At 41.8% G+C, this 27,938-nt stretch overlaps 1 protein-coding gene across 5 annotated transcripts in view; it reads right to left on the bottom strand.

Moving 5' to 3' along the window:
• The window catches only part of SAMD12 (sterile alpha motif domain containing 12), a 170,412-nt gene that overhangs the window by 141,767 nt on the left and 707 nt on the right, over window positions 1-27,938 (bottom strand). For all 5 annotated transcript variants that reach the window (XM_061447822.1, XM_061447823.1, XM_061447826.1 and 2 more), the window contains exon 2: window positions 11,869-12,044. In XM_061447822.1, coding sequence (XP_061303806.1) covers window positions 11,869-12,044 — 176 coding nt within the window. The remainder of the gene's footprint in view (window positions 1-11,868; window positions 12,045-27,938) is intronic.

Genomic DNA, 27,938 nt, shown 5'->3' with positions numbered 1-27,938 from the left:
TAATTTAATTTTCAAGTTCAGTTTCATCTGTTCAATTTATTTTGTGTTTTTAGAATCACTTGCAATTTGCATAAAACATTTCACAGCACAACAACAGGATGCACTCCAGTGTGGGGTTTCCTCCCCCCCAAATGTCAGGCCTGTTCACATAACCTGACTACATTCTAGAATATTCTTTTTGGAATCAAAAGCTAAGACAGCTTTCTTTCCAATTATTCTTCTTTGGGGCTTTTATCAGCATTTTTTGCATCCTTTGAAACCTGGAAACCAGGGCGGGGGATAAAAAGTCAACCGGAAGAAAAAAGGTACTATCTTATACTGTTTTCCTCACAGTAAAAAGGCAGAAGGGGCAATGTGTACTAATGAAGACATACAACTAATTGAATTTCACCTGAATTTGAGGGTTTAATCAGCATGCTGAATAATTACCTGATCTGAGCATTTTGTTTGACACTGTTCTTCTCCCTCCCCCCCCCCCCTTCAAAAATACTGTTTAAAAATGAAACTTTTCCAATAGTAAATTATTTCAACAGAGACTGAGGCAACACGAAACAGCAGCTATGGAAAACAAAGATGATAATTATTCAGGAAAAAAAAACTCTTCCAAAATAATCTGCTACCAGTTACTATGGGCAATTAACTATAGTTTGCAAGCCATAAAGTAGCCTTCCCCATGGAAAAAGAAAACAGCAGTGACAGCTTAATAAGCAGGAACCTTACAAGCACTTCAGATTCTTCTTCTGCAGTCAACAATAAAGGTTTCAGGAAATCTCAGTACATGGAATAACAGCCTCTGTTTTCCTCATCAACTTCACAAATCACCATCTAATGCTGAAATGTTGACAATTAAGCTATTTGTTCTTTAAGACAAACCTGAAAAAAGCAAAACTTCTGGGTCACAAAAAGAGAAGTAAGTTTGAGACAGTCTTATAGCTGAAGGAGAACATATGATTGTGATAGTCTTTAACTCCAGAAAAACTTTTTCTATTTAATCAGCAATTGATTATTCAGAAGTATCTCTTCAAACCTATACACAAGCTTTATCTAGATAAAAAGACTATCAGTCATCAGCAAAGGTATGCTGAAGTTCAGTGACATCTACCTTTTCATAACAAAAACATATTCACAAAATCCTTCACAATCTAAAGTGCACTGCTAAGATTGAAAGCAATCAGCCTTGAATGAAAGATGAATTAATAGCAGCTCTAAAACCATTAAAGACAGACTCTATTGTCATGCTTTTGTTTAAAGCAAGGAAAAAAAGGCAAAAAAAGTAGAGGGTGTCTAGGTCAGCAAAGTCATCAGTAGTTGATGGATGCACTTACAGACATGAGAGAAAAAAAGGAAAACAGGCAGAATGTAATACCCACTTATGAGATTCTCTATGTTAAGGATGGAAAAAAAGGCCTCAAGACATGCAGTAACTCTACCTTGTTCAGAGCTGAAGGTTTTCTATTTTTAGATATACATATCAAGGACACATTTAACCCTAGAAGTGCAGCTTCATAAACCATAATCATTCCTAGACACTGGTAACACCAGAAATACTCATTCTACCAACAACATCATCTGAGAACATCTACTGGTAACAATTACGATCTCTGGGTAAGGAACTAGGAGATAAGGAGGACTGAAGAACTGATGCTCCAGACAATGTTAAGGACTGCTAGCAGTTGTGTGGTGACCCCCAGGTATGCAGGAAATATGTTTATGTTGTTAGAAATGGGCAATTTTACAGCTTCCCCAACTGGTGGCCTTGCTCCCTCTCCCTAACAGCCCAGGCTTCACACTCAAGTTGCTCCTACTGCTGCAGCTCTTGAGGTTGCAGAAGGGTCACATCTGAGAGGTGCTGTGGGACATAAGACGGGCACAGCTCCCTCCTGGAACCCATGCTGAGCTTCCTCCACAGCACACTTTCAGTCAGACTGGTGGGAAGCCCCAGGCAGATTCTGGTGATTATTCATTGTGTATCAGGTGTAGGCAGGTTTTAGTAGCACTGCACCACAGGGACCGGGACCAGGATCTCCCATTCCAGGCAACATTTTCCAAGGCAAAATTGACTACTACATCAGTCTTAACTGGTTGTAGCTGACTGACTCTAGTGAACTCTTTGCTTTGCATAGGAATGTAGATGAATTAAAAAAGGTACAGGTGAAGTGAAGCCTGAACTGGTGGGCAGGGGATGGCTATGTGCTGGTCCATAGCACCTCACAGGGCTGGCAGACAAAAGATGGCAGCTGGTATACTGAGAGAATAGGAAAACATCACAAGTTTGCATGAACAGAATGAGAGTTCAAAAGCTAAAATCAGTAAATAGCCTAAAACCAGAAGGTAATTTCCCTTCTTAAACTGTGGATTTGTGGAAGGAATTGGATTCATGTTCCCTAATCTCTTAAAGAGAAATTATTTGTGATGTTTGATACCACTATCACCAACAGCATTTACCTTTTCCAAGTGCCGAAGGCCACAGGTGCACATTAAAATTGACAGCTCCCAAATTTAAAGCAGCATACTGTCATACTGGTTTCCCCCTCTGCTCTCCCACTGCAAACTTAAAACACTTCTTTTAGTTTAAGAGTCTGGCACACAGTCTTAGTTTTGAACTAACCCTGCAAATGCCCAGAGTGGTTAATGACAATATAAAAGCACCCCACCAACATAACTAGGAGCACAGAAGTACCATAAGTAGAACACAGGCACTTAGAGCTATCCCCAGGCTGAAATCACTGTACCAAAGTTTCACTAAATGGCACCACAGCCAAGGACACCCCAGGCTACTTACAAATCAGTTGGTCAAAAAAAAATTAAAGAGAGGGAAAGGGAAGAATTTTCTCTCATTAAACACGGCATCCTCCTTACTTTCTGCTTGCCCCACTGATAATACAGCATCACAGAAAATGTCTGCTTTAACATTTGGGAGTTGTTTCTCTGCTCCCTGCAGTGGCATATCAGCTACACAGTAATCTACAGCTGACTGTAGAATAAAGATAAAACAGAAACACTTCTGACTGAAGTCCACATTCAGAAATAACTAAAAAGAACTAGTATTTGCAAAGTGTGAAATGAAATCATGCTGAAAAGCCTCTTCAGTTTCAGAGGTCATTATCATTGGCATTTCTGCAGTGCTCAGAGGACCCTCAGAGCCAAGCACCACGCCCACTGATCCCCCATCCACCAAATGCCTCCAGAGGCATGACACAGACAAAGCAACAGTAGAGACCTTCACCACTACCCACCATGAAAACAGCTGGGGAATCTGTCCCATGGAGAAGAATGGGAACAGGCAGCAAATGAGCTGCTGCATTTGTTATTCCTGGACAGCTTGACCAAGCCGATACCTTCCAGGTTTCAGCAACACGCTGCAGAGCTTTTGGACAATCAATTTTCCATACATAGACACTCAAAAGACAAAATTTTGGTAGCAAATTCCAAATCTCAGTTTTATACTAAACCAACAGTTTTAACTGGTCCTTATTATCACCATTCTTCTACAGCTGGAAAACCTAAGCCCCAGAGCAAGAACTTCACTTCTAGTGAAGCGCATCAGGCTTCTGAAGTCCAAGACCAATTAAAAGAAACTGGAAAAATGACACAAACTCCAATCATTTCCTTTCAATCCAGGACAGACTATTTTTATTTTTCAGATTAAGCAGTGTTTGCTTGCCAGATCATCCCTGTACACATGGGACTAATCTATCCTAAGTGTTCAAAGTATGATTTTGAGAAAATGCAGCTTCTGAAATACAGTCTCCTAATACAAGGTTTCATCCTCATCAGACATTAATAACTATTTCAACATCAAGTGCAGAGGCTGGTTAGCCAGTAAGGCAAAGGACAGAATTGAGTTTGAGATCCGAATACCTAAACTCAAGTGTTAAATCAGTCCACAAAGCATAAACAGGTTCAGCTGAGTGGTGCTCACTTCAGGTGGAGTCTTATCCCTCTCTGCACTCCTCAGAGCACACTGACTAGATCTCCACTGATGTAAGAGGAGTTTAGACACCTAGTTTACACACAGACCCTTAAGTTGTCCTCATCAGCAAGCTCAATTCCACCCACAGTAATCAAGGGGAAAAGACTCCACTCTGCCCCAAGCCGCCTCTTTCCAGACTCTCCTAATGAAATCCCTACACTCCTTAGCACACCTTTGCACTAGGGAGAAGCTTGGCAAGTTGGTAACACAAGAAACAACCTTCAGATGTTACCAAGGCTATTACAGTCCCACACCCCTTTTGTGATTGTGATACATCTCACTCCCGGTGCTCAGCAATTATGGTATTTTTAAAAATGGAAAGAAGTTCCCACTTGGAGAGGAAAAGGTGAACTACAGCAACTGCTGATCAGTTTTGTCAGCAGTGTCCACACAAGTGGCACATTAATGAAATAATGGTTATAGCTCAGGTGAGATGCACTGTTTGCAGAACCTGCAGTGCCAGCACTGAGGCCTTAAACTGCTCTCCCATTTTAAATAAGAAATTGGCTCCGTAACACATTTTGCAATCCCTGCAATCACAATGCTATTATTTTTCTTTACTGGGTGATTCTATACTTTTCCTTCCCCATTAAGGCAGCCATGTCATTAAAATACTGCTTTATTTTGGAAGCAATCTCTGTGAAGCCCTTAAAGTAGCTTCAAAGTGAAAGCAGAGGGTTTGGATGGCTTTGTGGAGCAGTTTCACAACGAGGCAAGCAGCAGAACCGGCACTATAAGCACATTATGCATCCACATGCTATATGGAATTGCTTTTTCCTCTAAAAGCCACTCCATCTTTTTATCTGTATTTCTTTTCCCCCTGAAGAGAAGAAGTTCTTTTAAATAATGTGTCTGTGTCTCCACAAGTCTATAGTATTAGACATCCCACTTATTTCTAGAGTACTACTGTGGCTGTTTGCTGCTTATGTTCGCGGATACGAACTGCGATTGCTGCTCCTTTTCACACTAGTGCAAGGGGAAAGAACACAAATTTCACATTGATAGTTTTCAGGGGACAACAGGAGCCAGATCAGACTCCATTTCCCTCCTTATGCTCCCTCAGCTGCCTCTCTGTAACCATCTGCTCTCGCCTGCCCTACACAAGGACTGCATTTGCTGCCTGCAGCAAAACCCACCACATTGCTCTGCATTTGTGCAACCCCAACTCACAGAGGGTCATAGGCTGCACTGTTTCTGGCAGGCCAACACCTTGCTGTCCTTCACATGCGTGCGCTGTGTGCATGCCACCACTGACAATGTTTTCATCATTTATTTGTTGGTGCAAGTCCAACTGTAAAAAGCCTGACAAGCAGAAATTTCTCTTGCTATTATCACCTCATGGACTGAAGTCAGAGATAGAGCATCCTTGTGCAGCCAAACTTCATGAAGGAAACTCCTTTTAAATAGCTTGGAAGGTCAATCAATAGTGGTCTTTGTGAGTAAATTTCATCTGTTCTACTCATATCCATCTAAAGAGCCAAGTATTAGTCTGAGCTAATTATTCTGACTTCCTGTGGCGAGAAAGAAGAGAAGCAATAGGAAAATAATCCCACTTTGTGATGGGGGGTGAAGGAGAAGGAAATGAATAACGTTCCTTTGCAGATGCTCTTCTTTTTCCCCTCAGTGTTCCGGGCAGAGCACAACAAACTAACTTGGGCACTATCTCCCACTTACGTGCGGCTGCCATCAGGGCAGATGATGTCTCAGAATCCCTAGACATGCAGTCAGGGCAAACAGGATGAACAGGAGAAGCCAGATCTTTTATGCTTAAGGTAGAAACTTCACTGCAAAAATATTACATTATTTATAACTACAATAGACGAAACAGCAATGGGGAAAAATATGCTACAGCAACAATCCCCTTGGATTCTGAATGAGGCATTTATCCTCCTGTGATAAACTGGCTTACAGGACACCAACAGAGAGACATTCCTTGTCTTCCTGGCTTGTGACAATGTAAATTCTGAACCAAGCTATATTCTGCACTAGAGGAGGGTTTACTCCAGAACTCCATTCACACCAGTAAAACCCCAGAGTAATAAACAAAACATCAGCCTCAGATGCTTGCAATGCACAAGGTCTCCCAGCACTCCTCTTCCACCCCCCAGGATAGAAGGTTTGCTCACTGCACGGTTCTGAAAGTTAACACTTCAGCTGGAGATCATAATCATGAATGATGGGCTGTGAGAGGAAGATATACATACACAGCAAACATTTCAGCCCCCAGTTTAGACACCTGAAAGCAAGACAACATGCATACTTAACTATGCAACACACACAAAGAAGTCTATTGAAAATGAAGACAGAGGTGAGCATACTTATTATTGTGTATTACTAATAATCACAGAATGATAGGCACATTGCCCTGTTTCAGCTATCTGACATTAACATTTACCAAATACTTGTAAATCCATTTCAGACATACTGTACCCTCAGATTCTGCACCTATTTTTGCTAGTCATAAAAAAACCCAATGCAGTAAGCGGTGTTTTGTCACTATTGCAGTTCAAAGCAGGAAGAGACCGACAGAAGAATTTAAAAAACACCATGTATCACACACTGTATCTGTCGGCTTTCATTGTGGTCTGCTATGCCCATTGGTAATCTGTTAACTACTTCGCCACAAAAAAAAATAAATAAGGAAAGCAAACTTTATGTCAGTAAAGTAGCATTCTGCCACCCAGGCCGGCTCCTCCAATGGGATACATGCAGAGGTCTGCAACCCAAACACCCTCCCACAGCATTTTAAAGCAAAACCTGGAGGAGTGGAACAGCCCAGCTAGGGTTACGCTGAACCTTCAAGAGGTGAAACGCTCGTTAGCTTCAGTCAGTCCTATCTAGAGTCTCATTCACAGAAGGGACCGTTGGAAGACAAACCCGAATGGTAAAACCTCATTGCCCCAGTTCAGTGGCCACAAAAAAGGGGGGAGTGGGGGAGTGTGTGTATAAGTGGTCCCAGCACACCAAGCAGCTGTGAATGACAGTCAAAGGGCTGATCAGCAGTTAGAGCACCTCTCCTGTGAAGACAGGCTGAAAGACTTGGGCTTGTTCAGCCTGGAGAAGAGAAGGCTCCAGGGAGATCACAGAGCACCCTTCCAGTATGTAAAGGGGCCTGCAAGAAACTGTAGAGGGACTTCTTACATGGGCATGTAGGGACAGAACAAGGAATGGCTCTAAGCTGACAAAGGGGAGATTTGGGTTAGATATAAGGAAGAAGTTCTTTACTGTGAGGGTGGTGAGACACTGGCACAGATTGCCCAGAGAAGGTGTGGCTGCCCCATCCCTGGCAGTGTTCAAGGCCAGATTGGACCGGACTTAGAGCAACCTGCTCTAGTGGATGGTGTCCCTGCCCATGGCAGGGGGCTGAAACTGCATGAGCTTTAAGGTCCCTTCCAACCCAAACCATTCTTTGACTGTATGCATGTTCTGTCATATGCATCACCAGAACCACTGCATCCTACTTTAGAAGCTTGATCAAAAAGGATAAACATAGTGAAGCAGAGCCACTAATTAAAAAACTGGAGAATTCTTCAGAAAATTACTTTTTCTGTTCTCTTTTTAAAGAGCAGCACCAGATTTTTATTTTTTTTTAATTAACTGACAAAACACTTTTATATTTCTAAGAATTCTTTAACACCCTTATCACTCAGAAGCTTGGACTCTTTGCTTGGACATTTCACCATACATTTTACACACACACACCAAATGCTTCCCAAGCAGAGCAGAACTCCCCAGGAAGCCAAAGGAGCTGCTTCCACCACAATCAGTCCTGAGGTAGACCCACTAAGCCAAGATAAATTCCTGTCCTCTTGTTACCGAGTTCAGTCAGCCTTTCACTGTTGTTAAGGTCATTTTGAGAAAGAGTTGGGTTTTTTAAGAAAGCAAAAGCAACCAAAAGAATTAATGAGCTATGCTGCAACAAAAAAGTATCGTCTGCCGGTTGTCTCTATAGCACTTATCCACAGAAGGCAAGATAAAAAAGCTTCTCATTTCTTTTACCAGTTCCTTTTCATAGTTTTCGTGAACATTTTAAAGGCTTGTTAATTTGCCTCTGGGTCAGATATAAAAACCTGCCATAGCTAAAGCTAGATAAAAGTCTAACTGGAGCGGTTGCCATCCAAAAGCTTTTATTATTTCCTACTGCTGCTACCACATAATGAGACAAAGTGCGTCACCACATATGCACACCTTAGGAATCAAAACTCCCTGAATAAATAAGCTTCTTGCAATAAGTGACAGACCAGATTTGGGTCTCACACTTACAATGAACAGGGCTATATGAGTGCAACATGTGGGAAGCCTTGATAAAAGTCAATATTCCTGTAAGAGATGATTTTCTAAATTTGTTAGGAAAGTTGCCTTCTATTAAAGCCTATACTCAGACAGGTACAGGACTGCAGAAGTACAGCAAGACTTTTCTTTAACAGAACTCTACTCTGTAACTCCAAATTCCCGAACTCACTGTGTTTATCTAGAGATACTATGATATTAAAACCAGACCAGACATAAGAGCCAGAAGTAGCATTTTAATGAAAAGATAATTCCAGAAAACACACACAACAGATTAGATGTAGGTGTTAATGAAATAATATACAAAAAAAAATGTTTATTATAAACCATTCTTGCTTTCTCCAATGAAGTTTTCTGCTCTGTGAAAGTGTCCACTCAACTGATTGAGGTATTTTTACATAGCATGAATACTGAAAAATCAATTACTGACCAAGAAAGCGTATATACTGATACATAAATACACATTTAAAAAATATATAAAGCAAAAAAGCTTAAAAACTAAAGTATTTTTACACTTCATATAATTTCCTTAATTTGTATTATATACTGTACATTATCAGAGTGTCAGTGGATTATGTTCAAAGACAAATAATAATATTGTCCTTTTCTGGACTTGCTCACTTTTGTAACAGGGTGGTGGCTAAGACTATTGTCCCATTTTCCATTAAGATTCTACGTCTGTCACCCTATAAAAGGCAGAATTCATACTCATCAGGAACTTCATGCTATGCTTCCTGCTGTCTGCATCTCAAATACAGAAACAAACACTTCTACTCCCCTATTTAAATTACAGTACCTGCATAAAAGAGAACTTTAGATCTGTCTGTAGCCCATGAGTTACTATTGCTCTGCAAGTATATAGCTGAGGACAGAAAAAGAAGGACAGACTTCATTAGAAAGGAGATTTTGTTTATTCCTTTGGACAGCAAAACCTTAAAGCGGTCAGGGGTTTAAAGTACTGTAATTGGTCTTCATGAAGGCAATTTAGAAAGCTGAAAGGAGAGAAGATGATCTAGAAGGCATCTTAAATTACATTCAATACACTGCATTGCTTTGTCTAACTTAACTCTTATTGCTGTAGATATGAGGTATGCGTTAATATTATTTGAATACAGCAGATTGCAAAGAAACCTTTCTAAAAACAACTGAGCAATGAGGACACATAAAACAGGGGCTTTAAACTGAAAAAGCGTAGATTTAGATTAGATACTAGGAAAAAAATTCTTCACTATGAGGGTAGCGAGACACTGGAACAGGCTGGCCAAGGAAGCTGTGACTGCTCTATCCCTAGCAGTGTTCAAGGCCTGACTGGAAAGGGCTTGGAGCACCCTAGTCTAGTGGAAGAAGTCCCTGCCCATGGCAGTGGGGTTGGAACTGGATGATCTTTAAGATCCCTTCCAACCCAAACCATTGCATGATTCTTTGAAATGGATCTGCCCACAGTGGTTTATTTACAGTATTTTCCTCTATTGCCATTCATCTTTCCACTGTACAGATATGATTGCATGGATAATGTTTCATAATGACAGCTTAATTCAACTCCTAAAGGCACACAAGTTACAAACCTATCTCTATATTCACATTTTAGAGGATAAACCACATGATTTTTAAATTTAAGGCTGAGCAAGCCAGAAAAGACAGGCCACTTCAGCTGTAACATATGAATCCATATGAAAAACATCACCAAGTTAACAGTTCAAAAACAAAGTTACTAACAAGGCAACAAAACATTCAGAATACCAGTCCACTTCATTAGCTTAATGCTATTATGCCAAGCTTATTCCATCAAGCAAAATGTGTAGTTTTTATATCTGAGGCATACCCAGATTTTTAAATGAAGCTACTGCAATCAGATGTAGGAAGCCAATAGTTGACTTCACTACTTCGAGAGCACTACGCTTCCCCTCTTCCCCAGCTATTTCCAGCAGCAATGGCCTGTTTTCTATTCACCAATTCAACAAGCACAACTCAGATAGTGGAATCAGGCTCCATTACATTAAATCACTGCTATATTTCATCCTGATTCTCCACTAGGATGAGCTTTTGCAAGCAAAGACAAGCTTGATCTGCTTGTGTTTCCGTGTCAACTACACATGGTCCCATTCTCAATTGGAAGCTCCACTGCGTCATTTAGCTTCTTCACATCCAAGACTGTAAGATCTCCTCTGAGCTTAACATTCACCCTTAGCTTTCAATACAGGGCAGATTTTCATCTGGTGATGTTGGAACATGGGCAGGGTTAGCCTGCCTTTGTCTGCAACAAGCTGGGTAAATGCATTATTAGCTAAGCTTTGTCTCAAAGCCCATCCAAAATTTGGTGGTCTTGTTACTGAATAGATGATTCAAAGCAAAAGCATAAACCTGCTCCCCAAGGGTTCAAAAGAAATCAGCAATGTGTTTGGCCACAAAGCAGACTGCAAGTAGCAGTGATTTTGATCAATGACAGCCTGTACTAGATCTAGTTCAGTGATTTAAGACAGAATGAAATGAGTTTAAAATTGTACTCATTAAAATTAGGTATTTTAGATAAAAATCAGAACAGAGGATTCATGCTAAGCCTTTATTGTCAAGGCTACTGCTCAAAACATTTCATGCTATTTTATTCTGAACTACCTCACATGTGTATTATTTGTTAGATTTACTGTACTGCTGACAGTAGGAGATACTTTCATTTGTTCAGTCATTGAGTTAATTGTTACTGCCTCTGATGGACATTTGAGGAGAAAAAAAACAAGACACTCATTTGAATTGCTCTATTACCTCCCAAAGTGTCAGATTCAGTGAAAACCTCAATTTTCCACTCTGCAGAAATCACCACCAAAACTCTGGGTTTAGGCCTTCAAAAAGGCTGATAAAGCTTTTACAGAATCTCTCCCAGTTTGTTTGTTGTTTTTTTTTTTTGGTTTTGGGTTGTTTGGGGTTTTTTTTAAACATTCTCTTATTTTTCATTCTAGCTAAAAACATATCTAATATGACAAATTATTGTCCTTTGTCTGAAGTGTCTGGAGCACACACATTCACCCGCAGTTGGCAGTCACATCTCCTGCACACAAACAAGAAACGGCAGCTTATGAATGAGAACAGACACTTCATTTGTCTTTAGGAATTCACCTCTGAAGGATGTTTATTCACTGACATACCAGACAGGGAAGAACTGACCTGCTCCTTTACCTAGAATTAGTTAACAGTTTATTCAACTCAGTCACAAAATCCACATATTCATAGAACCTTTCTCTTCCTTTACCGCATCCAGGAAAAAATAAACACACAAACAAAACACACTTAGGAAAAACATATCTATTCTCATTCTGGTTCTTACCCAAGTCATTTGGAAAACTAAAGTCTCCACAGTGCCTGAAAAAGGGATATTCCATTGTTTTAATTATCTTCATCTAGAGCAAAATAAACTAGCGCTATGTCCAAGATGCGTGTGGGCTAAAACTCCATGGCAAGACCTTCCATCTGTAACATCCACATCCTCAGACTTTTACTTTTCCACCTTCGTATGTCTTTAACAGGATGATAAATGCTTTTTAACCAGTAGCCAGGACTTCAAGAAGCAGTTTAAGACTCAGCAAAATAAATAAAAACCCAGTCCTACCTACCTTGGATATTTCTGGCTCCACTTGTCTCTTGGGTGTCTCTTTTGACTCAGGCCCTTTTGGAGTACTAGTGTTCTTAACAGAGGGCGATTCAACTCCTTCACCTTCAAGTTGCAGATTAATACCTTCTGTGGGGCCAGGATGATCAATACCATTTGGATTCAGATTGCAATGGATAGCTGGGGAAAAAATGCAAGAAAAAGAAAACACTGCTTAGGAAAGAAGAACCCAATGTTTCAAACATTTATTACAAAGTACTAAGAAGTGCCACATGGTAACCTATGGCTGATCATGGCAAAAGAACTGTCTATACCTGGACATAGATTCAGGGCGAGATATTTGAGAAAGAGAATGAGAGGCAATACAGCCTCAACACAGTGCAGGCTACTGTATTGAACTGGATTCACTACAGCACCCAAGACCCTCAACTTACAGCTTTTACTAGGCTAGAATATATCCCATGTATTCAGCATTCAGCCATACCTTTTTTCTTTTCTAGGCAAGCAAGTTAAAGTTTTTCTGTTACGTTTTCAATTACTACAACATTCTATGTCCTAAACAATGTGGGATAAGTAAGCTGTGCACAGCAAGTTGGTCTCTGCATAATGACTTACCCAGCTGATTCTCTCTCCTTCAGCACTTTGTACTTCTGCAAATTGCCACCTATACCATCCTAACAGGCAAGATGGATGTACTCTCGAGGAGCACATAAGGAATTGTGGACTAATGACAGCAGAGTAAGGAAAGCAGATGGAGGGAGAAAAACAAAACAAATGCAAACCACATCAGAGAAATGCACATTTAGAACTACAGCAGAAGTTTAATCATTTTCTGTCTGAAATGTCACTGTTCCAGCGCTTGCATAGAGTAGCCTTAACAACCTCCTTGGCACATGTAGCCGTTTTAAAATGTATGGATCCTGAGGCAACTTCCCCTTCACGTGACTATCCAAGTTTTGCGTTCACGTTCCTGCATAACTGCACTGCTTTTAGTGCTACCCCTAATTAATGGTTCCAAGTTCCCCTGTTCGGCAGAGAACTTTGCTCAGATACTGTGGTGCAATGTTTGACAGACCTGACCAGAACCCAAAACACAATGTAAAGCTAAAACAAAAGCTTGGCTTAGAGGCAAAGGGTGGGGAGCAGGGGCAGGAATCGGAACTGCTGGTTTCTACAAGCCTATGAATAAGTCCTTGATAGCCTCTCATGGAAACCAGGCTCAAGCTGCCAGAGAAGGCAAAGGGTACTTCAACTACAGCACCTTTTGAAAACCCACTTACTTTAAATCTCAGAGTCTTAATTGAAAACTGTGAGCCTAAACAGCAACTCCTTGGTGCAGAATTAAATCAGAAGACAAGAAGTTGGCCTTTTCTCCTTGAGATTATTAAAAACATCCAAATATTTATACAAGATAAGTGATCTGTCCAAGCACTACAATACCTAGATCTGTAAGCCAGGGATGGAAACATCTATCTTGAAGGCAAAGGAACATTATGAAGGATAATTTATGGACAACACTGAATGATGGAAAGCAGTAAAGAACTGCAGTGTGTTTTATTACAAATTGCAGCTATTTTATATAGTAGAAAAATACATCACTGCCCCAGAAAAAAAATAGTAAATGAAACTACAAACAGGAATGGCACTAAATTTCAGTCTCACTGTGGGTAGCAGAGTGGGATTAGTCCTGGACTTCTTTGACAAGAGTAAAAGAGGCAGAGGTCCCTTTCCAAACAGTCAATTATTTATGAGACAGCATGAGACGAAGAGGAGGAATCACTAAACTACAGCACGTCCACAGCTGACCCCTGCAGAGAACTCCTTCTGGGGAAGGAAAAATAGGAGGTGAAGGATACAGAGCTTCTGAAGGCAAGTTCAGGGTTTCTACTGGCCACCACAGGAGAAAGATTTCCAGTTAAAAATCCCTTCTTTCTCAAAAGGAATCCTCCATCTGCTTAAGCCTTGCATAGAGAATCGTGGTTTTGCTTTAAAAGCGCTGGAAAGCCTCTGAGAAGTTTTCTGGGAACTCCTAGGTTTCCCCTTCAGGTACCAATTTCTCAAAAACAGGAGCATTTTCTATTGTAATCAGAGGAAAAGCACATCAGGAAAAGGGGTGTGCAACAGTCTGACTGGTGGCTGGTCTTATCTGTCATATTTCTGTCTCATTTTAGAACAGCAAGCACCTGCAATTTCTTCCTGATACCTAGAGAGCTGCTACAGAGCCTTTTCTCCCAAACCAACTCTAAGGAGCTTTTCCCCAAGTCTAGCTGTAGCTCTTCTTGCAAACTTCCTTCTTCCATGGTTCAAACCAATCCTGTATGTTAGCTGGTGGCCATGTGAAACCAAATCCCATCATTCTGGGATTGCCTCTCACTGGGGAGGAAAAAATAGGTAACTGTCTTCAAGTCATTGCTTTCCTCGTATTGGTTTTCCCAGCCACACCACTGAGTCAATCCAAATACTTAAATACTTAATAATGTTATCAGAGTCACTTCCTAGCTTTTAAGTCCTTTATTTCTAGGTGCACTCCATACCTACTGCTTCCTGGATTTTGCTTTTGTTCCCCGGTACTTAGCACTGGTGAGGCTGCACCTCAAATCTTGTGTTCAGTACAAGAAAGACACTGAGGTGCTGGAGCAGGGCCAGAGAAGGGCAATGGAGCTGGTGAAGGGCTGGAGCACAAGTGTGATGAGGAACGGCTGAGGGACGGGGGGCGGGGGGTTTAGTCTGGAGAGGAGAAGCCTCATGGGGGACCTTATCACTCTCTACAACTGCCTGAAAGGAGGATGTAGTGAAATGGGGGTCGGTCTCTCCTCCCAAGTAACAAACAATACGAGAAGAGGAAGGAGCCTCAAGTTGCACCAGGGGAGGTTTAAACTGGGTATTAGGAAAGATTTCTTCCTGGAAGGGGTTTTCAAGCACTGGAACAGGCTGCCCAGGGAAGTGGTGGAGTCACCATCCCTGGAGGTATTTAACAGATGTGTAGATGTGGCACTTGAGAACATGGTTTAGTGGTGAACTTGGCAGTGCTAGGCTAATGGTTGGACACAAGGGTCTTCTCCAATCATTTAGATTCTATGATTCTCTAAGCATCACCTGCATGGGTTAAAAAAGAAATAAATCATCACAAGATGCTGCTTTATTTACTCTCAGCCCATCATTCTTTCAAGAGTAATAAATGTTAGTGCTGTTTCAGCAATGCTTTATATTGGGCTCCTTCAGGATGCAAAAGAGAAAAAAATTGGAGAGGCTGTTAGTGATTACATATCTGGCTGTTACCTTGTTATTGAAAAGAGGTCACTCATTAAAAGAAACACAGGCTGCCTTGGGAAAGACTTTTCCAAAGTTGCTGATATCTGTGGAGGTGGGATGAGAGCACAACTGGTATTTTGTTTCCTAGGGGTAGAAGAGAAGAGTTAATCTCTCTCCTTCACACCCAACAGTCGTGGCTGACTATATACCTGCAGTGAATCTGTTCTTTAGGGACTACACACCTAGAACGAAAGCCTCAGCATGGGGAGAAGGCAGGAGTGGGAAAAACAGAGGTGAGAATAAGCATCTCAGCTGGTTGGCAAAGCCAATTTCTCTGTCCAGAGCCATCTTCAGGTAGCCAGGTCCAGTGTTTTCCTCTAATGCTACCTCCACCTCTCAGCTACACAGAAGGTAAGAAGCAAAAAATATTTATTTGCATGTCTGTTATTTCCTGTTACCACACAGAAACACATATATCTATCTCTGTGGCAGACAGTGGTGGAGCTCTTGCCTCCTTTCAAATGTCAATGCAAACCATAATTGCTCCCTTTCAAGATTTGTTAAAAGAGGTCAACATTTGGTCAACAATAACACATTCTCTTCTAAATCAGCAGTTTATACAATTTTATAGAGATAAAGCCAGCTCTCAACTCCGGATTGACACTGAAAAACTGAAGGGGTTGGGGTCTGCCAGCTCCCAGGGTTAATGTCCTATAGAACCGAGTCTAAGCAGCACTTATAAAAATCACAAATCACCGACTCTACCACAACCCAACTGCTGAGACCCTCTCACCTGACTCCTCTTAAATCTATTTCAGGAGTTAATGGCATTTGTCTGCAAAAGATTCTACCTACCTACAAAGTAGTTTCTTGCTAAAATACTTGTCTAGGTTCTTACTCTTCATTGCCCTGTCATTAGCTAACACTAGCTCACCCCACCCTCTGCATTCAGACCATTTCCCCATACCACTGCTTTGACAATAACCCCACTGTCTCAGCACCTCTTCCCTCTAGCAAATTAAATCCACTTCATCATTCTGACTTCAAAAGTCCACCAAGACACCAAATCCTACCTCCAAATCAGCTGACAGTATCAGCCTAATACCATCAGATATCAGCAGCATCCTCAGATTTTGAAACAGAACCTCTCCCAGTATTCTTCCATACAATTTCAATATTCATATATCATCCATATGTCACAGTAATACAACTCAATCTAGTTTCAGAGCTCTTATATTACCCTTTCCCTGCTGAAAACCCCACCTAACAGCTGATTAATGCCATGCCTTTCTTCATGCTCCTAACAATTGTCACTTAACTTGGACTGAAAGCTATCTGTGGTAGGAACTTGTTTTCTTTGGGGGAGGGAGGGTGAATGTTCTGTACAGCTCCAGCTGCACAGCAACAAGCACATGACAAATGATGCTGGTACACAGTAACATAGATCACAGATTACATTTACAAAACAAACTCTTATTTAAAACAAAGATACTTAAGCGCTCTTGCACCCCAGCTCAGTGGAAAAGCTGAATCTAGAGGAAAATATCCACTTTTCCACAACTTAAAAGACTGCTGAGATCTGCCAAGTTAAAAAATCCTGTAAGAAACAGTCAGTAGAGCACCTAAAATGGAAAAATAACAACGTCTGTCCTAAAAAGCTAGGGAAGGAACAAAATTAATGCAATACACAGTGTATTTTTTCCACTTCAAGAACACAAACCCAAGTCCTTTCCATGTATACAGAGAAGAGAATTTGTTGCCCTGCAGAAGCTAATAGACGTCAGCCAAGCTCTGTGCCCAAGCAGATCCCTTCCAGCATGTGTGTGCAGTCTGAAAGGAACTTGCAGGGTACCGTGAATGCTGCCTCCCTTCCAACGGCAAGCAGCCAACAGACAGCTTGCCTGAGCATGCTTATGGTACACAGGAGTCCCCAAGAGCCACAGTAAGTGACTGACATCTGGGGGCAAGCCTTGCCTTTTACTAGAGGGTACTCTGTGAATCCTATCTTGAGAAAAGCCTGAAGGCACTTTTCAAAACACAGCCTTGATATATCCAGTTTTGGATGGGCAGATGGAAAGTCTTTGTCTCTCCATCTGTAAGCTCAAGGCTTAGCAGATCACATCTGTGATCAATCGCTACTTCTGTGCACTCTACTCTGCCTACCATGTCAAACATTTCATAACCTCTTGTTTCAGGGGGAATGCTGCTGGCTGTTTAAAATGTTAAGCAGATCAATTAAGGCTATATTAAAGCATATTTGGCAAGTACTTGAGTTTCATGCAATAACAATTGCTCTATTCTAAAAAAGTGATCCAGTAAAAATAGCATCTTCTTACTCATGTGCCCTGTTCTGTGTGCATCACAGTCATATGCTAGCTTTTGCTATTTGGAGACAAAAAGCAGGCATGAGAGACACCCATCCAACCTCTAACAACACTTAGAACACTTTCATGTGTCAAATACTGGCAAACACACAAGTTCCATCTTATGTATTCATGCCACAGACTTAGCTGCACAATGCTAAGGTAGGTCCATACAATACACCTGCTACTCCTATCATAAAATGCTGTGCTGATGAAAAAGACAGACAGTAGTCGCTACAGCTGGAACATTAACAAACTCTGGTTGGACCTTATAAAAAGGATCTATCTTTTCAGTTATCTCACATCTGCATGAAGGTCATGAAGATTTAACAGGTATTTCCAGGAAAGAAGATCCTACAAGACCTTTGGACAGCACCTCTCACTGGGCCTGTTCCTTCCATCTCTGGCCAGTTCTTTGTCAGAAGGAAATAAAACCTCCAACCACATCAAATTTTGCAGTCAGTGCTTTCAGTCAGACTTCTATTCATTTCTGGATGCTACATTTCAATACCAAGTAGTTAAACAATACCCCAGGGGCTTCTTGCTTGCCGTCATTCACAACCTGCTTTAATGTCTCCTCATCAGGGAGGAGACCTTCACATTGAGAACACCAAGACCTTATTCCATATTGAGACAGCTGTTCACATTGACCGAACAATCAAGAAGGATCCACACAGCAAAGCCCTTCCTGCATTTCCAGCTTGTACTTCATTAGTAACTGAATATCCTTTGAAAACACAGGATTATTTCAAAGACTATGACCTGAGCAATTAGATCCACTTCTACAACACTAAAAACCAAGATTAAAAACAGCTAGTAAAGATGACCCTCATTTGTACCATGAATTTTAAGATTATTTTGACTCTTTTATCTGGCAGAATGTTTACCCAGGGTAATAAGTTTCTGTAACTCTCATGGATGGTCCATCTGCCTCACCAATCTAGTTTTGAGAAACTGTCTGGCTTTGCCTATAGGAATGTACGGAGAAGTAAATGCTACCTCCAGCTAATGTAAATCAGCACAGTTAGACAACCCATCTCTTTTCGACCTCTTCTAAAATCTGCCCATCTAATGGCCACCAAATCAGGAGCATTTACACAGAGCAAAGAAGCCACCAAATCAGTCAGGGCATTTTCTACTTCAGTACAGATAACATGAACTTATCAGAAACCTTTAAGGCTGAAGTCCCACTTAGCTGAAGTGATATTGGTGTCTAGCTATCTGCTTCTCTTGGTCAGAATCAAAAATCAGCATGAAGTTACTACAAACAGGCTGTGCCAAAAGCCAGGCCAGCCCTGAACTGTGGGGTGCTTTGTAAACTGCTGCTACTAATGAGCTGTACCCACAGGTTTGAGTTCAAAGCTCAGACACAGAGAGCAAAGCTTGGCAGACATCACCCCACACTGCTTTACCTTCAGGACCTTCCAGAGGGTAGCTTGTCTTTCTGGCCTCTCTTTATCACAACCATTAATCACCTACTGGATTAATCAATTTAACAAACAATAAACTTCTTACAACTTCTTACAACATATACATTTCATAATCCAGAGTTTGTTCAAGCAGTGGGACATGCCCTCTAGCCAGGAGGTATCTTGAAGGGCAAGAGAAGAGACAGCTCTACAGCAAGGAATTGAACAATGAACCAGGGCAAGATGGGCAGGGAGAGCAGAGCAAAGGGGAGACAGGTGTAGGAAGAAGACAGAGGCAGAAGGGGATAATGTGTTCAGAGGAGGGGAGCTTGTTTTAATTTCCAACTATAAATTACAGGGCTTTTGGCTTTTTATCCCTTTAGAATTAACATCAGCAAGACAATAATTTATAGTAGCTGCATTCCTGCTGCAGCTATCCCTGAGCAACTGGGTAGTCATCCCATGGTACCAAGCCAATTACTACCACAAGCCATTCACTTTCTCCAGAAACAATGAAAAAGCATCCAAAAAGAAAGACAAACAGAAAGAGAAAAAAAGTGAGACAACCTACTACATTCCACATACACACACATAAACACACCTTAGCTGTCAGAGGTAGCTAATGGTAGGCACTCTTGTATAGCACCAGAAATATATATCAAGAAATCAGAATGAGTAACTTAGTTTCATCTGGAATCAAACTAAACTCATAATTTGAAGGCCATGCAAATCTTAAGTGTATAGAGAGAATAAAGACTCCTTAGTTTATGGAACAGAAATCCTAAGCCCAGAAAACAAAATCCTCTTCTTAATGTGGGTTAAGTTTGCCTTTTAAAACCTTCATCCCACAGGGACACAAACATACATACTTAAGTTTACTCAGGTAAGAAATTCACTTGTTCATTTTTGACAATTTTCCTACTGAAAACTGCTTATTTTATGTATGGCAATATCCACTGCCATCTCTTATCTCATAGACCTTAGAAATGCTGTAAACATAAAAGACAGTTTTTCTGTTACACCTGCTTTTCAGGAGACAGACTGCACATTATCACTATGCTAGATAGACCCTGGAGCCTCAGCAATGCAAGTTCTGCCTTTGTAATAGCAACAGTTTCATGATGAAAAGCAGGCACAATGACTGGACAGCCAAATTATTTCTGGAGCATTTTCTCATTCCATTTTAATAAAGGTACAGTTGGGACAAGCAGCTCCTGAATTCACACAAGCAAGAGAGAGGCTCATTGAAAAATGGGCCAGTTCAGTGAGAAAGGCAAGTCTACCACAAATCCTGTACAGGTACAGATGAAGAGGAGAATACTGGCAAAGAATGGGACTAGTGAGCTACACCATTAGCTCAGAGCAAAAATCAGTACGTAACATGCATCACAACATCATAATTTGAACAATGGATTACATTACAAAATACTTGGTAATTTGTTTTGCAAACTGATTTCATTCCCTATTAGTAAGAAGCCTCGTGTGAGTATCTACACAGCTTCTCTTGAAAAGTGAAGCAACTCTTCTGGACTTCAGTTTGATTGCAAGTCTGTGCATCTCCCAGACAGGTGCTGTAAGAGATACAAAGTATGAAAACAGAATAATCAATGGCTATATAGAGAGGAAGAAACCTAAAACAATGCTCTCTGAAGGGAAAGTATCCACCATACATCACAATCGTCAGTCACCAACCAACTTATGCAAACTCTAGACTAGGTACCACTGTTACCCTCTGAGGATTTCACAGCGAACATAGAGAGGAAATAGGTAGAAAAGATAAAGAACATATGTGGGTAAGAAACAAGGCTTCATTAGCTCTACTGTTCCTGGAAGGAGCTTGTCTTGCAATCACTGCTTAGGAGATTAGCTAGTCATGCTCCACTGCAAACTGTATTTCTAAGAATGCCTCAAGTCCTAATAGCAAACTGTTCAATTCTATAATCAGCCAGCACTCCATCAGAAACCTCTTCTAAACACTAGTGAGCCTATCCAGCATACAAAGAACAGCTCAGACACACCCAGGTTAAGTCTTTATTATGGCATCAGAGGTGTGCTGTCCCAAACATGCATCACAGATCTCTGCCTTTGTCCTACTCATGAAAGCTGATGTCTGCTGAACACGTGGCACAGAAATGGCTGCAATTCAACTGTGGATCCAGGCTTGATTTCTTGCCCCATGAATGATGCACAAAGCCATCAAAATGCAAAGGGAAATATACTTATTCATTCTCACTAGCATAACTAGTTTGCAATCTGGCAGTTGACTTCTGTGTTCAGTCCTGGCTTTCTCTGAAGTGCCTAGGAGTTACCTCCTTTATCATTGTTTGAGGCTACCCCTTCCCTTACACATTTAACTGAAGAGCCTGTAAATGACTTCTTTTCCTCCCCCAGTAAAATTCTTCACCTCCTACTGCTTACTCATACCACTGTATCCTACTCACAGTAATACCCCAGCGGATTTTGTGTAGTGAGAAACCATTAGCTGAGAGCATGCAGAGCAAAATCCAGGAGAAAGCTTCTATTTACACACATTACAATTATTCTTTATGTTTCTGAAACAGCATTATTAAAAGTCTCTTTCTTGCTTTTACTAGGTTATTTGCAGAGAAGCAAATCAACTCAACTAAAATACCCAGGGGATGGGAAGAAGAAAGTGGGGAGAGAAAGACATAAAAACAGGGCAAAGAAGAGTAAATGAGTAGGGGGATGGAGAGAAGTAATGATCTGAATGTTCAGCTGAGAAGCTTGAGCTACCAAGGTTCTACTTTATGTAGCTACAGATAGGACTGCATTAAAGACAAGCTACAATCCACACCAAATGTCGTCCTCATACCCTTTTCCTGCTCAACCCATACTCCCTGCAAGCGTATTTGATCCTGTAATTGAATGCAGAGTTCACTTCAGCCTGAGTTGAGTACCCCTGCCCACCTGCTTGCTTCATCCAAGAGCAGCACATACTAGGGTGAATTCTTGCTGTTCCAAGTAACAAACCTGTTCTTTAATGCCAAGTTTAGTTCATGCTGCACAGAGAACATGCGGCTACTGACAGCAACTCCCTCATCATTCTCTTTGTAGTCCTTGTGCCACAGGATGCTTCTGGAAAGACAAGGGGAAGGAAGGTACAACCTCCCCAGGGCAGAAGCCAATAAGAGCAAGATCTGTATATCTAATTTGCTACAGACTCTCCTGAAGGTCTCGGATCATATCTCACCCCATTCATGCACATCTATATGCAGTTTCCAACCCCAACCACTGTGGGGAACTGGTATTTTCTACAGCTGCAGCCTAACGTGGGGCTCTTCCTTCCCCCTCCCCAATCCCATTGACGTAACATAGCAGACAGTTCCTCTTTCAGAACTGCGTCAGTTGTTATACACTTGAAAAGAGAGCTACCCATCTTATACATTACATCACTGTCTGTTAATGTTTTTATAGCTCACTGCCCAATTCCCCATCTCCTCTATATGTTTCTGGGTTACTGTTAATGTTTTTATAGCTCACTGCCCAATTCCCCACCTCCTCTATATGTTTCTGGGTTATCCTGGCCAGATTCTCCTCTCAGTTACCTGATGTAAATCAAGCTCTTGTGTTGAGTCCAGTTGTTCTGGATGCACACAAGATGAGCTAGACTTTGTCATAAAATTGATCAGGCTGAGTCAGACTAGAAGTCTAGCCCTTTATGCCACTGCTGAAGAAAACAGTGTGAGAGCAGGGTGTACAGGTTAGGAATGACCCAGGTTGAAAGCTGAACCTGGGGAACTGTGTGCTTCATGAAAAACTATTTCCTTTATTCTAAGCACAAACCCCTACAACTTCATTGTTCTGTCTTGTGACCTTGTTCCCTTCTCACCCCAAATCATCCAGTCAATGTCTAAGGTAATCTCTTCCCCAAGCTAAAGAATCAGAATCTTTGTAACCTGCCCTCAGAGAAAATACCACCCCTCTGACCAGCCAACTGCCCTCTTCTGTATTCTTTTCAGTCCTGTCCATTTTTGGGGGTGTGGCACATGAACCTGCAGCAAACATTCAACATACAAGAGCAATATGCAATGATACAGAAACAAAGACCTTTACTGCCTATTCTGAGCTCTTCCTCACAGTTCCTGAAAAACTATTTGCTATTTTGACAACCACAAACCAGTTCCAGAAAACTTCAAAATTGCTCCTTTTTCTAGCCCTTTTCTCCACCTTTGTCTTTGGCACCTTCCATAACTACTCCCTCCACGTTCTCTACATGCTTTCAGCAAATAATTGTGGACTGAGTTGTTCAACTGTTAATCTGCAAAGGTAAATGGCTGTATCCATTCAAAGATAACAGCTTCCATGAGTAATAACTCATAATAGGATTGCTCAGTCCCAACCTTTGAGTATCTCTTGTGCACAGAAAGAGGAGTCCTTGCCTCAGAGATCATACAGTTTGGACAAAAGGCAAACACCAGAGATGTGACAGGGCACAAGAGGGTGAAGCTATCTCAGCCAGGACAGCAGAGAAAGTTGGCACCAGAACCAGACACAGTATCCTTAACAAACCCAGAGGAGTATTGAAAAGTAGCTCTACAACAGCTCTACTACTTGTGCAAACTGCCTGAATACCATGCTTTACTCTGAGCTTCTCACTGCTGCTCTCCCACCACAACCCTTGTGACACAGCAACACTGGGAAGCTCTAAGCAGTAGTTGAAAGCAGAGAAGCACACACTGCCACCAAGCCATATGCACATTGCAGAGGGGTGGGAGGGTGCTGCTATATCAAGAAGGGAAGGCATCTTCTGAAGTTGTGCTGTTGCCGAGCAAGAAAGAAGGGTATAGATGTTACAGCCCAACAAGAAGGCTGCCCCATGAATGTGGATGGGACAAGATCTATGCTGATGCATTTTTGCAGTAAATGGTCACTAAATAACATACAGAACTGGTAAAAAGACCAAAGGCTGGAGTTCAGGTCTTAATCCTGTTCTGTGTGCACCTCTACCACCGGTCTTATCCATCTCCTCTGCTATGACCCAAGGTCACATTTCAAGTGGAGAGTAGATGTATGTCTCAAGCCCTGCTTCCAACTGGCAGCTCTCACCAAGCCACATGTGCAAGTCCCTCAAGCTAAGAAGTAGTTGGAAACTACTGAACAAAACAAGGACTGCTGGAAGCACACACTATTTTTGAATGACAGGGCTTGTTACTTTTATGCTTCATAGGCAATTAAGTGTGCTGAAAACCCATCTGTTAGATCCCATTCCCTGGAAACCTGGATGTGGAGACATCTAGCCTGAACCTGGAGTGGGTGTAGGAATAGTACAAAGTTGAATAACCGATTACCTGTCAAAAGAATTGTGCTTTTGGGCACACTCTGGAACAGCATGATGGGTATCTACACTGAAACCAGCTTCACAGCCATCCTGTGGATGGTCCTGAACTCACTGTAACATTACTGGCAGAGTTGGCACAGCTCGTCTATAAGCTCACCGTCTCTCAAGTCTCCAAGAAAACACATGGCAGCACTCAATATCCGTTGGGGTGGGCTAGGCACTGAAGGCTTTCCACCCAAGTATTTTATGTTGCCAAAATTCAGAGGATCATTTTGATAGAAGTTGGTTACAAACTGCAAATAACTCCAGTCTTGCAACAGTTAACCTTTACACCACACTACTTCCTTTAAGTGTCTAGTTCCCTTGGGGATTACCAAGGGGTCAAGCTAGAGCCACTGTCATTTGCTGTCAGCAAGGCTCTGCTTCTTAGTGAAACAGAATCATAGAATCAGCTGGGTTGGAAAAGACCTTTAAGATCATCAAGTTCAACCTTTATCCCATATTCTCCTGTAGATAGATCCAGGGTCTCAATAGCATGAGCCCACTACAGAAGAGCCATAGGATGGTAGACGTTTATGTAACCTTTCAGGAGGAGACCAGCAACAAACCTATCTATGTGCTTCCCAAAGCCAACACAGAGCAGGAAAGGTGTTAGACCAAGCTTCATTAAACACTTAGTATGAAAGAACTCCATGATATAATTAGCACTTTTTTGCTCAAAGGAATCTCAAAGACACTACAGGTCAGAGCTGCAGGGGATCCAGCAGAACTGCGTGGGATTACCTGCACACATGCATTATCTGGTGGATGCCATCAGTCTCAAACTTTCCTGTGCAATAAACACTGCAGGGGAAGAAATCACCATTTCTCTCTTCCCCTTTACCTCTGCTGCACAAGAGCAAAAGGAAAAAAAAAAAAGAAAAAGAGAATTTGAGAACAGCGTTGCAGAGATCAAAAGCCTTTTTCTACTGGCTCTGACCTAGTTCTTTCATTCTTACTAGAGGGAAAAAAACACCACTTAAAGGAACATTGTCAAAACTGTTAGGTCTAAAAATAGACTTACCTTGGCAGTGCTCCCATCTAGATGGGCTCATATTAAGGAGTGCAAACTCGCTTTCCCCATACACACACCAATCCTTCATCATCAATCAAAAACACTGGTACTACACAGCCCAAAGGACCTCTCAGTCCACATAACCTCTTTTGGGACACTCAGGTATGTAATATATATAATTGGCAAAGAACTGTAGTATCCTCCAAATTCCTATTCCATATTTGCAACTCCATCACTGTCAGCTATCCGAGTAAAAACATTTTGGATCATTTGCCTGAAGTAAGTTGCTGGACATTCGCTGCCATAAGTAACTCCAGCACTCTATGCTAAGACAGCATTAAAATAATGAGATTTGAGGAAGATTTCAACTGTTCCTTGGATAAAATGAAACCAGAATTTCTCAAAAATCCTCCACAAACTTGAAGTTACAAAACATTTCCACTTGAGCCACACCAGAGCATGTCTGGGAAGAGAAACAAAGAGTCTGGGTTCATGGCTGAGACTGACAAAGGGGCAGTTTCCACAGAACAACAGCCATGCTAGAGGGGCAGCGGACTTTGGCTCCAGCCAGGAGCTCCCATGCTCCAGGATCCGCGGTTCGTTTGTGCCCCAGGGACCTCTCCACTCCCTGCCAGTTGCATCCCACAGCCAGCCACTTGCAAGTTCAGACAAGAAGCCACTTGGCCCAGCTGCCCAAAAGCTTTGCTACACACTATGGCAAGGTCTGAAGATGCAGGAAACCCATACTAGCCAAGCTTCCAGCTGAGCCTGGAAGGCCAGACAACCACAGCATAAACCAGGTTTTCAGGACTTTCCTTATTTCCAAGCTTCCAGAGCTGATGTACAGCAGGTTATGCTCTCAAGATCCAAAGCAGCAAACTATGAAAACATTTTTCCAATAAAAACAAATGAATCAAAGAGGAAAAGGGAAAAAACAAACAAACAAAAAAAACCCTAGTGTGTTGTTCCTGAGTCCAGAACATTTTGAGTTCAGCAAATGGGCATTTCTCTACAAACCCATCAATTTAAAAGATTCGACAGCAGCTTTACTTTTGACTAGAGCAGGACCCACACACTGCAGTGGATCAGAGCCATGAGAGGCAAGCAACCTCTTGGCTTTCCAAACAGAAGCTGTAATGCCACATGTTACCTACTAAAAACCACAGTTCATGAAAAGAACACAGCTCACACCCAGGGCTCCAGAAGATGCATTGAGAAAATAGCATGCTTTTAGGAACAGGCACATAAAAAAGCATAGTTCCAAGAGAAAATGACAGCTATGGAAAGGTCTTAAACATGCAGGCACTACTTGAACACAAAGTAGTCACAGCCACATGGCTACTTGTACTGCAGAAGCAAGTAGTCATCTTGCTGTGCTAGTGTGAGTAAAAGAGACATATGCAAAGGCAAGAAAGTTGAGGGAGAAAAACCCAAAATGGGAGGAAAGCAGAACATACCGACAAGAAAGCCTGTTCTGAGAGATCATAAGAGGGATGCATCCTAGGGGAAGGAAATGGGAAGAACAAGTTAAAGAAAAAAATCCCATCTCAGGAGAAGGGAACAGCACTGCTTCCCAAAGCTTTAGCAGAGCTTTCCTTCATTAATATTTACAAAGTTTTTAGAGATTCTCAGATGGAAGGCACTGCAGATATGACAGGAGTTATTACAGACCTGAAAAGATCTAGCAAACAGACTGAGGAGGACTGCAAGTGAATAAAGGAGGACGACATTAGAGAGTGCACTGAAATAGGGGTTGCTACTGGCATATGAACCATCTGGTGCATGGCAGCCCCTTTCATTTACTTACTTACCCACTACCAGGCAAGCATGCCCAGTTCATTCTAAGTTTTTACCACTAAGAAAGCAATGTTTTTAACCAGGATCACAACCCTCCTTTATAGCATTACAGTTCTCAAAACCGCCATTCAGTAAAGTAGCCTGTGCACAAAAAATCTGTTGGATTCCTGGAGAAGCTTACAGCTGTGGGTAGACAACCTGGGATGCACACAGACATCTTTTGAGACATAGTGATTTTGTTTACCTTTATCTGAGTTTGCCCAGGAGCTGGTTTTCAATGACATTAAGCTGCCCACTGCCTTCAGTAAGCTCAAGTGTTTGCTGGACTATCACCTGTGCTGCTCACTTGTGTACTTGGCAAAAGACAGCTTCAGCATGAATTTCAGCAATAAGGCAAGTGGTCTCCAATGGAACCCTAGATCTCAACATATCTGAGAAACAAAGCTCACGAGTACCCAAAAAATACCCTGACATACCCCAAATTAAGCACAGGAGAGAGGTCAGATGGCTGGGTTTCACACTGTGGGTTTCTGAAACTTTCCCAAGGGCACAGAAGAAATCAAGATGGGACACAAACCCCAGGATCCTCAATGCCTTACTTTGAAGTGCTAGTGAATTTTGGACTTAGTGGGTGGCAGGAAAGTGGATTTCCCTTCTCCCTAGTCAAATCTCTCTTCCAACTTCCCAAAAGCCCCATGGAAAGGAAAGGGAACACGCGGCCCATGTCAGACTGCTGCAGGAGCCCATCCATGGAAGACCTCAGCAAAGCGCCCACTTTCCACCTCTCAGCAGGCACCACCTCAAACATCGAGCCCTTCCCCAGGAGCCGGGCACCTCACGAACACCTCGCGGCTCCCCAGGAGCTGAGCACCGCGGCCCTCGGGCTTCTGCGTCTCCTGT

The sequence above is a fragment of the Pezoporus flaviventris genome, unplaced genomic scaffold (genome assembly GCF_033815535.1).
Source record: "Pezoporus flaviventris isolate CSIRO_AGI_PZ_B2104156 unplaced genomic scaffold, CSIRO_AGI_Pfla_v1 ptg000007l, whole genome shotgun sequence".
In the NCBI taxonomy this organism is placed as follows: domain Eukaryota; kingdom Metazoa; phylum Chordata; class Aves; order Psittaciformes; family Psittacidae; genus Pezoporus; species Pezoporus flaviventris.
This window is presented reverse-complemented; position numbering and strand designations above follow the sequence as displayed.